Source organism: Patiria miniata, unplaced genomic scaffold (genome assembly GCF_015706575.1).
Source record: "Patiria miniata isolate m_02_andy unplaced genomic scaffold, ASM1570657v1 HiC_scaffold_1, whole genome shotgun sequence".
Taxonomy (NCBI): domain Eukaryota; kingdom Metazoa; phylum Echinodermata; class Asteroidea; order Valvatida; family Asterinidae; genus Patiria; species Patiria miniata.
Window position 1 is genome coordinate 7,783,776 of NW_024037047.1, and position 15,280 is coordinate 7,799,055.

General features: G+C 42.8%; 1 protein-coding gene across 1 annotated transcript in view; it reads left to right on the plus strand.

Annotated features, from left to right (window-relative positions):
• LOC119730087 (leucine-rich repeat-containing G-protein coupled receptor 5-like) overlaps positions 1-9,466 on the plus strand; it is a 52,061-nt gene extending 42,595 nt beyond the window's left edge. The window contains exons 10-15 of the mRNA XM_038202873.1: positions 669-812; positions 2,636-2,707; positions 3,993-4,200; positions 5,319-5,367; positions 6,144-6,293; positions 7,118-9,466. Of these exons, the coding sequence (XP_038058801.1) occupies positions 669-812; positions 2,636-2,707; positions 3,993-4,200; positions 5,319-5,367; positions 6,144-6,293; positions 7,118-9,333 (2,839 nt within the window). The 3' untranslated portion in view covers positions 9,334-9,466. The remainder of the gene's footprint in view (positions 1-668; positions 813-2,635; positions 2,708-3,992; positions 4,201-5,318; positions 5,368-6,143; positions 6,294-7,117) is intronic.
• The last annotated feature ends 5,814 nt before the right edge of the window (positions 9,467-15,280 follow it).

The following is a 15,280-nucleotide window of genomic DNA, read 5'->3' on the forward strand; positions in this document are numbered from 1 at the left end:
GATGAATCCATCAACCTGGACAATACTGAGGTAATGCGTACAGTTAAGGGCGCTTTTTGACCACTGCTGAAAGCTGTGCGTTGCACACGCTGCCTGTGCACACAGTCGTATTTTCCCATTACTCTCGAGGACAAGGCTTTGTGTGTCCCTTTGTTCTTTAAAAAAAATTATAAAAAAAAAAATCAACATTTCAAACGGCTCTGTGAATAAGGGCCAATTAAAGCTTCTTTTTTTTTAACGGAACTAAAATGGCCCAATTTGTTCTCCTTAAGATCAAGACGGTCAGAGCATACTGACCGGAACGTCAAGTTTATACCTCTGGTTCTTTTCAGAACCATATTCTCTTAGATGAGAAAATATTCGCACATGCATGTTCCGCAAACCTCTCTTCATCATTACTAACTGTTGTTCTGCTTCAAGTCGATCATTTGCTTTATGACTGCTGCACAGTATGAGGTATGTTTCATATCAGCTTTAATCGTTGACCGCGCTCTTTGACCACTGGTGAAAGCTCTGCATTCGACATGCTGCCTGTGCACACGATCGTGTTTTTCCATTACTCTCGAGGACATGGCTTTGTGTTTTTCTTTGTTCCCATAATACAACCAAAATATATAATTCAACGTTTCAAACGGCGTTTCAAATTGTTTTTGTTTTTAAATTGACAGTCATCTTGGTACAAACAAGCTAACATCGCTCGAGGGTCAGCCGTTCTCTGGCCTTCACGATCTGTACGACTTGCAGCTTAAGGAAAACGACATCTCGTACATCCCAGCAGATGCCTTCCAAAGTCTGTCTCACCTGGACACTTTGTAAGTAAAACACGTGCCGTTGTAAGTAAAATGTGTGGTTTAGCGGTAGAGCACAGGCCTCGTGATTGTGGGATTGTGGATTCGCGCCTCGCCATGGCCATGCGTGTTGTGCCCTTGAGTAAGGTGCTTTACCTCAATTGCTCCTCTCAACCCAGGTGTTAAATGGGTACCGGCATTATTCAATGCTGGGAAGGTAACAGACTCGCTGTGGAGGAGGTTTGGCGATCCCCCACAGCAGCAGCATTATATTGAGTCTGCACCCGATTTCATCAAACTCTTCGCAGCTGCGATGCGTCCTGCGATCCATTTCACAAAACACGTCTTAAGTGCGACGCGTCGTAGGTGTATTTATAGCACAACTCGGTGACTGTTTTTTGTATTTAGTCAGCGTACAGTAAATAGTCATCTGATATTCAACAAAGAGTCGTCGGATCTCAGCTCGAAATTTGTTAAAACGTTAAACAAAATGGCGGTCGTGCGATGCAATTTTGAAGGAAAACAAGCTCTCAGTGGACTGTATAGCTCCAGTGTAATTCATAATTATTCAATAATTGTGGTCTCGAAATACTTTAAAATGTATTGTTTGAAAATGGTCCTGTTGCTGCGTATTTACTACACTTCTAATTGCAACAAAGCAGGTGAGTGCTATGTTCCGATAAGAATTTAGCTGCGGCCAGTGGCGTAGCTAGGATTCTTTTAGTGGGGGAGGGGGGCACAGGGCTGCGTCAGAATATCATGGGGGCACATAATCGCAAATGTCCTATTGCAGTTTTCCTAGTTGGGCCTCGTAATGCCTTGCTATATCCATTGACATAAGAAATTGCAAACAGTAAGCCTTTGGCTAACTGAAAATATACAACTTAGGCGAGCCATCAGATAACAGACCGTTCGGGTACCGGGTCCGGTATGCTAATTTCTTTTACCCCAATCGGTATGAAGCCAGAAGCCACCCGGTTACTGAAGCGTGATGCCCCAATCGGTCCAAACTGGTGACTCAGGGTTTCACAATAGGCAACATAAATTGAAGTCTGGCCATTGTTGGAGGATTATTCGGCCCGCTGGGCGTAATAAACTATGGAGTGGAAAGTAAGACTTAAAGGTTTTTGCTTTTAGTTTTCAGTCATTAACGTTAAGTACTGGCCGGATTTTTTAATTTACGTTTTAATTCACTTCGGTGTTTTATGAAAATATATTTTGATTTTTTTCTTTTGTAGGGCTTCAGAAATAAAAAAAAAACCTAAAATGTGTTTTCGAACTTTTTGCCTGCATCTGCATTTCTTCAATAGGCTTATACATGCACATACTCCGATACTTGTCCCTGTCTTTTAAGCCAAGGGTATGCGGGATTACCAGCGGCAACTTCTTTGAAGCTCACAGTCATTGTTGACTACTGGAGGATTAGCCCGTCACAAATTGGTTCCTTTGTGATGAGCCAGAGCCATGGTGCAGAAGCCTGGTGGAGTTAATCCATGCCGATCGGTTCCATGCAAGGTCCCAATCCCTTCAACATACTGGGCGGGCTCAACCCCGAAGGGTCTGGGGAGGGATTCTAATTTGAGGGCTCGCCTTACAAAACCCCTTGTGAAGGTAAAGGGACATTATCAGTATTTTGGTTGGGGGCACGTGTCCCCCAGGCCCCTCTGTGGATATGCAACTGGCTGAGGCATACACATACCACACATGTCGCAACCAACAAACTAATGGAGAAACGTGATAACTGGAGCTGCTCAGCCGCATGAAGTGCAAATGATCCTTTGTATTTGTAAGGAGAGAATTCAATCGTTACAATGCCTTCTTGATTTTTTTTTGTTGGTAATTTGCAGATCGCTCAATAACAATACAATCCGTGAGATTGACAGCCAGGCCTTTGCCTCATGTACAAGTCTGCAATACCTGTGAGTATGGCTTTTACTGATTGATAATGTGATGACAAGTGAGGGCACTTTTGGCAAACAAGTGAGGGCACTTTTTGGCCACTTCCAAGAGCCTGATGAACAAGAGACACTGAATGCACACCCACTCTTGTTTTATTATACTCCCGAAGACAATGCTTTGTGTTTTCCTTTGTCCCTGTAATATAACACCCTCCCACTGACTATAGCACACAAACCTACTACATAGGACCGTTTTGAACAAAAGACCCAACGCCTGAGAACTGAAAGGATCTTTGTTCTCCCTTTGTGTGTCTGTCCTCGGGGGCTATGAAGAACAAGTACAGACAGGTTGACGTGTGTGTAGGGCAAAGAACGCACGACTCATTTTATTCTGAGTGTCTACAAAGCCATTGCGTGAGCATCATTAACGTTATCCCTGGCGAGTATTGGTTTGATATTTTAAAGAGTTTTAAATTTAGTCGTGTTCAAATAAAGGCATATCAAAAACAAACTCAACCGATTTAAATGAACATTGATGATGCGGTACATCAGATGCAAACCCGAGTCAACAAGCTATTGCAATAACCCCCCCAAAACAGGTGATTTATGTTAAAAAGACATTGAATTGAAACGAAGAACAACATTGTGAATTTATTTAAGTTGTAGTCTATGTGGATCGAAAGAAAGGAAACACAGAAAGTAACAGGCGATAAGATTGTCATATCATGAACATGAAGTATTTCCACTTCAGAAAAAAATGTGCATGATTGATTTTCCTTGAAATCAGTTTAGTTTGTTTTTTTTGACATGCCTTTATTTGAACACAAATAATTTCAAAACCCTTGAAAATCGAACCAATAGTTGGCAGGGATAAAGTTAAGATACCGAGCTTTAAAATGATATAAACAAAATAATGGCGGTACGTGTTTCTGCGGTGACCCTAGATCCTCGCAAAAACAAACAAACTTGTGAAAACTTGTTTCTGACTTGCGAAGACAGAATGTGACTTCTGTTCGACTTGTGACAGAGTTGTAACAAGTCACTGAATTTTGTGACTCAAGTTGAGTCATTTGCTCGCAGTGACTCGAGTGACGTCAATTACCCGTTGGGACTCAAGTTTAGTCAACTCACCTAAAATTGTGACTCAAGTCGGACTCGAGTCGATTTGCTGACTCGAGTCATTACAGCCCTGACTTGTAATGGACTTCTGCTTGAGTTGTCATTTGCTGGTGGACTTCTTCTGACCACTAAATTGTCTTGAGACTGACTAATGACAGGCTGGCGATTGATTGTAATTTGTCTGCAGAGACCTGAGCAACAACTCGTTCCCCGTCCTTCCGACCGCCGGCCTGCAGATGCTGCTCAAGATCCGCACTTACGACAACGAGCAACTGGAGGACTTTCCCCCACCCTCCGAGCTCCCGAGCATCACTGAAATCGCAACCGCTTATCCCTACCACTGCTGCGAGTACATTGAACTTGCTGAGGAGTACTTACAGTCTCTTGCAGATAGGGTAAAGTCCCCCTTTTTTTAACCCCCAAAATCTTCCCGTCTTCCTTCCTAAACCCAGTTGTGGTGTCGTGAAGATGGTCAAAACGTGCTGATTGATATGTCGTGTTCACCCTTCCCTTTCAGGGACACACAAACTAAAACAGAGATTCCCATAATTCGCTCTTTTCACACTTCCGCCATGGGCATGCAGATCCTCAATCTGGCAACTTTACACAATAAATATAGCTGGTTCACTGATTCCCGTGTCGGGGTTCAGATCACTGAACCGGCTATTTTTATTTTGTCAAGCTGCCAGATCGAGGCTGTGCATGCCCAATGGCGGAGCGTGAAAAGAGAGAATTGGTGCAGTTGCAACCACATGACAAAATTATTATTTAACCAATAAAAAAAAAAAAATTATAAGGCAGATAACAATAAACAAATTTCATTAAAAAAAAAAAAAGCGCTGAATCTAAGGAAAAACAAAGCAAAAACAAAGCAAAATATCACTGAAGAAAACGAAAAATCCTTAGATCTGCTGTCCCGCATGCAGACATTGGAAAAACGATATACATAAATTTTGAGAAGTATATGAAAATTGTCACAAAAGTATGTGTACACGAATGCATTAAAAAGGTAGAGATGGAATGAAAATTTCATTAAAAGATAAAAACAAAAACGTACACAAAGAGTTGACTTTTTATGCAAGAATTCTAGAGTTTTAGGCCAAAAAAAAAGTCTCCGGCTTCAGGTATGTGCCCACGTTGCCGTAGCCATGCGTGTCGGCAAAATGAAAAAGTGGGGGTTTTTTCAATGAAAGATGATGCCTCACAACCGCCAATCTCACTGGTTTGACTGGAATCCTGCTGCTGCACAATTTTAACATGTTTTTAGATGGGGTTATGATCGAGAATAAGCTTTATGTGGCCTCTCTGGACTCCCATATATTTGCACTAAGTTTAGTCGGGCATCATTTGCAGTCATCAGCCGACATTTGAAGGAAAAAAAAAGTTTAAAAAAAAAAAAAAAGCTGCGTCGCCGCACCACTTTTTTGGCAAGCTCCATACCAGAAACCGGAGACTTTTGTTTTTTTGCCTTATGAGCCTGTGTAACATCTTTCTCTTTTCTTGCCTTGCACAGCCAAATATCAGTGAGACAACATATTGGGCTTCTGGATCTGTGCCGGACTGTGAGTTCTCCCATTGGAATTTTTTCTGTTTTTGTTTGTTTGTTGGATTGTTGTGTTGGGTTTTTGTTTGTTTGGTTGGGGTTATTTTGGGGCTGTGCATCCTGAAAAATTATCATCTGTTCTACACTTTCATAATCATCTAATTTGGGTGGTATGGGTGGCTTGTGCGTAAAGCGCTCGCCTCTCACCAAGGTGACCACGGTTTGAATCCTGGCCGCGGATCGCATGTGGGTAGAGTTGTGCGTTGGTTCTCTCCTGTGCCAAGAGGGTTTTTCTCCGGGCCCTCCGGTTTTCCTCCCTCCGGAAAAATCAAACACTTTTGATCTCAGGCTGTGCTCCGTGGTCATATATGGGTCGATGTGGCCGGCAGCTATAGGCGCCTTTATATGCCAGCGGCCCGACCACATTGTAGCTGCGTCCTTCGCAATTCAGCATACCAGCTGCGAGTAAGGATGATTAGCCTCCCAAATTATTATTATTATTATTATTAATGCCTTTTCATTAGAACCCACATTTTTGGGGTTTTTTCTGGTTTTGTTTTGTTTGTTGGATGTTGGGGGCGTTTGTTTGGTTTTTTGTTGGTTGTTTTTTGGCTGTGCATACTAAAAAAAATGATCATCTGTTCTATACAATTTAATAATCAACTAATTTGTCATGCAATCCACATTTTCCAAACCCTACGTATAAATATTTATGTGGCATTATTACAACTCCATGTTCACAATGTCATAAGTCCTAATTTACGCTTGTATTGGCCGTCTTTTGTTCTCTCCAAGATTACAATATGACCTTTGACATCAACTCCGATAGTTGGATTGACTCCAGCCCTGGATTCGGTTCATTGTTCATCGGCTCGCAAACTTGGCTGAATGGCAACTACAGCCGTTTGTTGGTGCCACACAACATCAGCTGCAGACCTAAGCCAGGTAAACCTTGATGTTATGTGAAAGGCCCCCCTTCTCTCCCCCACCCCCCCCCCCCCCAGTAGACTCCGCCTACGGATTGTAGACGGCACTTTTTTATTTGTCACATTTGTGAGAGCACACATACTAGAATTTGTATCCTTGTGGAGACATCCCTTTGCTCTCGTGCACTAAAATTTAGATTGGTAAAATCTAGGTTCAAATTGCTTCTATATCAACCAGGACCACCGTGAAGGTATAACTACTGTGCCAGGATTGGTCTACAGAGGGAGCTGTTTTGCCTACACAAACTTTTCGCTGGCTGTTCCAAAGGGTGCTCATCGTTCAAAACAAATTTTGTGAAAGAACTGAAAAGCATTGTTGATCAATGGCTGACCTCCGTAATCAATGCACTCATGGGCATCACCAGGATTTTTTCCGGGGGGGGGGGGCAAAGCAAATTTTCCCCCCAAATTCCTTAATTTTTTCATTATATCCTCAATTTATCATTTTTCCGAGCGTGAGCAGGGGAGCATTTGCCCTATACCCCCCCCCCCCATAAAATTAACAGCAATAAGGCTTCGCACCTCTTTTTTCTTTTTCTTTTGGTTTTTTTTTTTTTTCGGGGGGGGGGGGGGCTCCCTCGTGACGCCCATGAATGCACTTGGTATATTTTGCAAATATGTTGTGTGTCATGGTGGGAGTACATTCAAATCCCCAAGCTTGAGTGGGCGCTGTTCTTTCATAAGTCTTTTAATTATGGTTTTGCATAAACGTGGTTTTGAGAAAGATTTTAAATCTGCCTTATCCTGATCTAATTTGCTGCTGTGTTTTGTTGTGTATTTTAGGGCCCTTCATGCCTTGCGTGGATCTTTTTGGCTCTTGGCCTCTTCGCATTGGCGTCTGGCTCGTCTTCCTCCTGGCGATAATTGGCAACGCCATCGTCATCTTCGTCATCATCGTCAGTCACACGAAGATGGACGTGCCTCGCTTCCTGATCTGCAACCTGGCCTTTGCCGACTTCTTCTTGGGCGTGTACCTGGGGTTTCTGGCGGGGGTGGATACCTCCACGCTGGGCGTCTTTCGCAAGTTTGGCGCCCGCTGGCAGCTGAGTGCTGGTTGTCGCTTGGCCGGGTTCCTGGCAGTCTTCTCCTCGGAGTTTTCCATCTACACCCTGTCTGTCATCACCCTGGAGCGCTTCTATGCCATCAAGCATGCCCTCCATTTAGAGAAGCGGATGAAGCTGCCCCATGCCATCACTGTCATGTGCTTTGGCTGGATCTTCTCCGTGACGGCTGCGGTCCTACCGCTGGTCAATGTCAGCCATTACCACCGGTTCCCTGTCTGCCTGCCATTTGATGTGGACACCACAGTGGCTAAGGTCTACGTGGGCAGCATCCTGATCCTCAACATCCTAGCCTTTGTCATCATCATGGCCTGCTATGCCAGCATCTACCTGGCCATCCAGGGCTCCCACGCCTGGAACTGCAACGACTCCCGCGTGGCACGCAGGATGTCCCTCCTGGTCTTCACCGACTTCGCCTGCTGGGCTCCCATCGCCTTCTTCAGTCTGACGGCGGCTTTTGGGCTCCGGCTAATCTCCCTTGATGGGGCCAAGGTGCTGACCATCTTTGTGCTGCCACTGAATTCCTGTGCCAACCCGTTCCTGTACACCATCCTGACCAAGCAGTTCAAGAAGGATTGCAAGACCATCATGCGGTCCCTCAGCAACCGAGTCTTCAGGCAGCGCAGCATGTCACGCTCGATCACCCTAAGCCTTGGCCGTCACCCCTCAATGAGGAGCACCCAAGCCCATCAGACATCACAGCTGCGCTGGAGAACCAATGGCAGCATCAGTCAGGACCTGACAGGAGACCCCTGCCTCGTCTCTTTCAAGACTGAAAATGCGGAGACCTCCAATGTCTACACAGTGTCCAACTTTAGTAGCCTGGCCGATCCCCGGGCAACGGAAACCTCTAATACCAATGGCTCCTGTTCCCATGATCACTCGCACTCCGATTCCTCGACAATGCTGGATCCCAACACCAGCAACCAGACCCTGGCTGACCCACGCCGGGGTTCCCGATCCCCCCTACTGGACCTTGTTGCCCATGTGAGGGGAAAAACCCATGATTACAAGCCCAAAGCCAAGACCAGACGTAAGTTCTCCATTCCCATCCCTTTTTTCTCCAACCGCAGCCCAAATAAAACCCCAGCCGGGGATTCCGGGCAGCCATCACCAGCTCGCTCAAGCCCACTGGGCCATCGCCACAAGCGTAGCCACTCAGTGACAGAAGGCCTTCTGCACAAGATGGGCAGGAAGAAGCCACTCACCTCAGTATTGAGTGCTCCAGGGGTCACCTCCCCGATCAGTAAGAGCTCTGAGCGTCTACACCAGGGGAACAGCGTGCACAGCGGAGCCATCCGCATCATCATTCCACAGAGTGAGAATCCCGGCAAAGATTCGACATCAGCGACGTCAGCAGAGGACGGGGACCTCCAGCACCAGATAAGAGCCCTCCAAGATCCCTGGAATCCCTCATCCACGCTGTTCAGATCCCAAAAAGGTCCAGACCAGATGGAGGCGCAGTGTCTCCTTGATTCGCCGAGGTCATTCAATGATCCGAACTCATCCAAGGATGAGGCGTCGGAAGATATCAGTGAAGCTGAGAGGCTTCTCAGGTCCTCTCATGACAATCCTGTCCGGGATCAGCTTTCATCTGCCAATCCCTCCCCCTTGCTGCACAGGCCGCAGGAACTGGAACTGGTCACAGTGCCGGCCACCGGCAGTGACAACCCCGACTGCGATTCTGGTCTGGGCACGGCCTCCTCCCCGTTTCCCGATTCCACCGAATACATGAAGTTTCTCCCAGAATCCCCTCACAAACTTAACTCCGGCGAGATTTGTGCGGCCGAGCCAGACTCCCAAAAGACAAAGAGCCAAGGCCTTGGAAGCCTGCTGGTCCACCTTACAAGATCCGAGCAAAACAACAGCTACAACGAAGTACCCAGTAGTCCCAGCAAAAGCGATATCTTATGTAAGCCGAGAGAAAGTGTTGTATAAATCTGTATTAAAATTTATATAAACAAAATTGAGAGATCAGTTTTCCAAAATGTATTCCACTTACATGTAAATAAAAGCATCGATTTTCAGGTGGTTTGTCAATTGGACGAATATATTGAAATACAGGGTGGTGCGAAATGAAGGAAACCCACATTTGATACCAATTTTCACCTACTTGCTGAGCACATTTCAAAAATTCAATTTAATGGTATTAAAACATTGATCTTTAAACATAAGTGTAAAAAAACTGAGGGCAAATGCACATTTTGTCTCTGAGAGATGGTGGGTTAAAAAATTCATGTGCCAAACCTGTCTGTCCACGGACGGCTTTATTCCATCTGCTTGACTGAGCTCCAGAGCTTGATTTGAAGATAACCCTACATTAGACTTACACATGGACAACAGTGATGTGGGTGACTTGAATTCAAATTAGCATAATAACATTATTCTTGCGACTTTTTAAAAAGATTTTTTTCCACCGTGTATGGTTGAAGAGCTATGGGCTCCGTGCACCAACGAAAGAGGGTGCCCTTTTACCTAGCAAGGACGTCCCATGGGCGGGACATTTAGCTGGTTGACGCGCACTGTTGCTTGTGTGTGAAGCACGTACATGTACACCAGGGGATTTGTACTATGTACACGCAGTGGTACGGCCACGCGTTGCGGAAAAATTGCAGTCGGGCAAGATGGCGTTGGTCGGTCACCCCCAACTGTTCCTTCTTTGCCGGTGAGGGGGTACTTGTGAATGGAGCGGATACTGCACTATATTATTTTTTACAAAAAAAAACTTCAAATAGTCAGAAGTGGGTTTCCTTCTTCTTGAACCACCCTGTACCTGGCATTACCATCACACTGTATAAAAGAAACTGTTCATTTTTGTATGCAGCTTGCCAGTCTTTGGTGAATGTTGGGACATGGGATATACTCGTTTCTGAACTTGTATAGTTTTAGAACAAGTTTCAGAACTTGTAGGGTATATATTACCTCATCCATAGCTTCTACTGATTCCATTGTAAATATTATACAAAAGTATTTGATGTTCTATTGGGGAACAAAACAAATATAGACCACCGATATTTTATATATATATACTACAATGTATATATTTCCCTGACTGAAACAGGATATACAATGTATTGTGAAATGTATCATTGTTTTAGCTATATTATAATACTATTAAAATATTATTTAAACAGGGTTGACGAAATATAAGATAGTTACTATAAGAATAGAACGTATATTTTTTAATACTGGTGCCTTGTATACTATATGTGCGTACTTTGAGTTTTAGGTTTTATTGGAGATCGGCAATTTTGGCTGCAGATCTGTTCCGTTCATAATGTAAATACAATAAATATATTTTTTTTTCCTGTCAATGTTGTGTTTTGACCATACTGCACAGGATTTTTACAAGTGGCCATATCACAGATAATTTATTGTGTAGATTTTATTGTAGATTAGCCTATATAGCATTCCTGTTAGAAACAGAGAACCTCAAGACTTTTTTGGGGAGGGGGGGATATTATTATGACAGCAGGCTTTCAAGAATTCCTACTTTTCCCTGTTTTTTTTTTGTTATCTTGTTCCTAATTTCCCTACTGTTTTCTTGAAATTCCAATTTTTCCCCATTTTTTCCTAATTGTTTGTCCCACAGCTCTGAAAAATGAAATCTCATTGAATATTTTTCATAACAGTGTTTACACACACTGTCATTATGTAAAATCATACAATGAATGGCTTGGGCGCAGGAGTACTGCAACTGTACTTCCAAGAGCTTAGTTGAGGATGGAGCACAAGTGCTGTGAGCACAGAACATGCCAAATGAGGCTTATGATGCTGTGGACATGGGTGAGTATCAGCGAAAGCTGCTCCTGAAAGCCAGCAAAAGTCCTACTTTTCTCCTGATTTTGTCCTCCAAAGTCCGACTTTTGTCCTTGTTTTTTTCTTTTGGGAATTTTGATCCTACTTTTTTTACCTGGGTCTGCTTGAAAGTAAATAGTCTTCGCAGATATTTAGCATCAACTATTGAGGCATGCATTGGTTTGACTTATTTTGGGGACTCAACGTTCTTGTAAACAAGAAGAATTTGAAGACCCAATTAAAAGAATTAAAGAATTAAACAAAAGCAAATGGGACTTGTCAGAAAATGTCAACAAAGGAGACGAATAGAAAAAAGGGAAGCAATTTACAGAAGTACCTTAACACACTTTTTGAAAAATTTCTACAGATGTTTACACTGTAACTTAATTAAAGATGCGTGCCCCTTGCTCTTCATGAAAATACACATTTTCTTCTTACAACTTTTCAACTTGTATGTTTTGTTTTAACGAAGAAAACAAAACTGATTTGAGGCATCTGCTTTCATTTTGCGCACAAATAAACCAGCCCTGCGAGAGCCGAATTATCGTTGAGCTACACATGACTCAAATTTGGTAAAGAAATAATTCAATAACTTAATGTTGGGGGATTCTTTTTCGTTCGATGTCTCATTCAAATGTGACAAATGTTATAGTATTTGTGGTCAAACTCAGAATAGCACGGATAATGCATCTTTAAACAAGACACGCAGTTATGAGACCAATACTCAAAAAGTTGTTTAAGTGGAAAGCAGTTGTTTAAGGAGAACAGCTTTGTTTATTTATAACAGTAGCAGTATTACACTTGTTTGGAAATTAACCAAATGTAGGCTACCTTTAAAATCATAACGCAGTGTGATATTTGGTAGAAGGTCCCAAACACTATCCAAAGTGCTAGTGGTGCGGTGATTGTGTGAGTGTGCCCTATATACCTAATTCTGGCTTTGTTGTGAGGAATAAGTGTGTGGATTTATTTTGTCGGCTTTAAGAAGGACAGAGATGATGATGATGTTAAAATGTGAGAGAAAAGTGTTGGTGAAAGCCTGTTTTATGACTACTCTAACAAGCAGGAGTGGGTCGTTTCTTCGTATAGAAAAATATGGTCAAGAATACTTTGAAACATTACATATGCTCATTCTCTGAATTTAATAACCTTGGGGCTTGTTTGAATTTTATTTTCTTTGAGGTCCAAAGTGATTTTGCACATGGGATGGACACTCTCCTTAACCTTCTTGAGGGGGTGGAGAAGGGGTGGGGGAGGGGGAAGGGGTCTGGTGATGTTGCAGATGCTTTGGCAAATTCAATATGATGTTCGTCAGAGCTGCCACATTCATTTATTTTAAGACAGGGTTGTTAGCCATGGAGACCTCAGAAGAAATTTGGTACAAATACAGATTTCCGTTTTAAACTTTAGATGTTGCTTCTCAGCTGGAAAAGATTCAAAACATTGTGGGCCAGTGATATACAATGCTTACCTCCCCTCGAAAAACTAGAGGTAGGATGGCAAAGAAATTATGCCATACATTATTTTAATGAGCCTGTTTGTCCTTTTTGCCGAGTGTTTTGGGACACAACGGTAGTTTTTTGCATTGATTTCTTGGTGTGTGTTCGAGTCTGTGTAAACGTGTATACGGAGAATTTTCAGAGAGCGTATATAATTGGGGTTTTTTTTGGGGGGGGAGGGTCTGGGGTCACTAAATAGAATTGACTGAAACGTGAGTTAGTGAGTGAAGTAAAGTAAAGGAAGGTCAAATGAATTTTCAACAAAATTTAAAGATGTTTTCCCTGCTGAAAGTTATTGACGTTGGGTATGTTGTCTGTCGGTCTAAATATTAATTTCTAAGCTCAACCATGTTTCCTTCCGCTAAAAGTATTGGTTTGTTGTGATATTTTTTATTGGTTGTTTGGTGCATTGTTGGGGGGGGACTCACAAAAATTATACCTGCTGAAAGTTATTGACGTTGGGTATGTTGTCTGTCGGTCTAAATATCAATTTCTAAGCCCAACCATGTTTCCTTCCACTAAAAGTATTGGTTTCTTGTGATGTTTTTTATTGGTTGTTTGGTGCATTGTTAGGGGGGGGGGGACTCACAAAAATTACACTTCTTCCAATTCTTACCATGGTTACCTACCTCTTCATTGTTTGTTGGCAAGGATCCCACTCAGGTCCCGTTAATACGAGGATCGGTCGATTGTTTCAGCTAATTCCTGCAAGAAGCAAGACATTTTTAACAGTAAGAAGGACCCGATTCCCAAGCAGTATCTGGAATCAATTTTCAAGGTTGTATCTGTAATTAGCTTCTGTACAAACACCTAGCGTGGCTATCGCGTACAGCTTCACGGTGTATGCATAAGGATAACTGCCAGAAACACCGGGGCAAAACCCCTTAAGTGTTTGCTGGGTTCTTTTACGTGCATTTATACAACACACGGGACCTACAGCTTTACGTCCCATCCGAAGGACGAAGCGATCATGGTTAAGTGCCTTGCTTAAGGACAAGGTTGTCATACAGTATGCCCAAGTCACAAGAGCAATGAGGAGGGATAGCATGCTTGTACACAGAAGCCTGTTTTGGTGTTGTTTTTGGTTTTTTCGTCTCGTGAGAGTGGGAGAGAAAAGACCAAGAGTCGAGTTGAGTCAATTTAAGTACTGAAAAAAGGTTAATGGATGGTATGGGAGACGGGAGAGTATGCATGTAAGTGGTAGAGAATCCCTCACTTACGTCCATGGAGTGGCTCGCAAGACGTCAGCAAGGTTTATTTTGAGAGAAGCTCTCTTGTAAGACAAGTGGCCCGAGTCTGCGTACTTTCTAAAGTAAGAGCCCTTGAAGCTTTGCATACGGAAAAAGATAGTCATCCTACTTTTGATTGGCTGTAACTGTGTACAACCGTTGCAGAGTCTGTCTGCTCGTAAAACATATACGTGCGGACTTGTTCCTTCTATCGCATAAAAAAAGTTCTGAAATAGGTCATTTAGACTAAAGCTTTTACAAATGGGGATGCCGACCAAATTGTTAGACTAGTCTCAGCCCCAAATCTTTGCAATTTTTGTGCCGATTTGATCAGCCTACGCGCACATAGCCTCACTGTACTGTCATAGGCTTCCTCCATACGTTGGTAATAAGAGCAATTTGCCAAGTGTTGTCCACTGACTAACCATCGTGAAGTAGCTTGCTTAGTACAAAAGTAGCACAATGCTTTTGGCAATTACTAAAGGGCATCTGTAATGTGGATTGGTTTCCACCACCAGCAATCTGGCTGACACTGCATGGTACCAGCAGATGTGATGATACATTATGTAAAAAAAAAAAAAACCTTTTCTTGACATGCAAGCAATCTTGGGGTTGGAGCTCCAACTTCAAATACCCAGTCTGAAATTGGAGATATAAATCACTGCCTATTGCTCAAAAGGAGCATCTTTTAAATCCAATATTTATATGAACAGTACACAGACATAACTGCTCACGCTCCTGAATGCGACCAAAGGGAAGAAGCTAATGAATGATTCGGTGGTTTGAAGTGAGGTTTCTTCGAGAGGAGTTTGGAATGTACGTGCAGGGCAGGCCGGGCAGCGTGTTTGAACTACAGTAGAATAATGCGTGTGAATAAAGCGTGTAAAGTTGGATGTTAAAGAGGAGAGATGTGCGTATGAAAGACAAAGTGTGAAGGGGTCTGTGACATCGCATCTTTAAAACTTTTTCTAGTTGGGCTTCATGTCTGGGTCTACACAATCAATCAATTAGAAACCTTTCATTTAAATACGTAAAACTTTCATTTACTCACGTAAAACTCACTGTAATTTTTTTGCTATAATAATATAAGTTTTCCGGTCAATTTAATAAAATGTTCATTCACTTCTGAAAATCGGTCATTCATTTTCGTCTGAATTTGAAAATCGCTCTGAACACGCGTTTCATATTTGCTTTCAGAGCATTTGATTCCATTTCAGTTCAATCAATTAAGTGATTGAGCAGCACCTTTCGTTTATGTCCATTCAGATTCATTTACAAGACTTCTTTTTTCGCTTTTAGAGGGCGATTTAAAACGTTCACCATTCTATTTCACTTTTAGTTTAATGCCATCAGCACCAG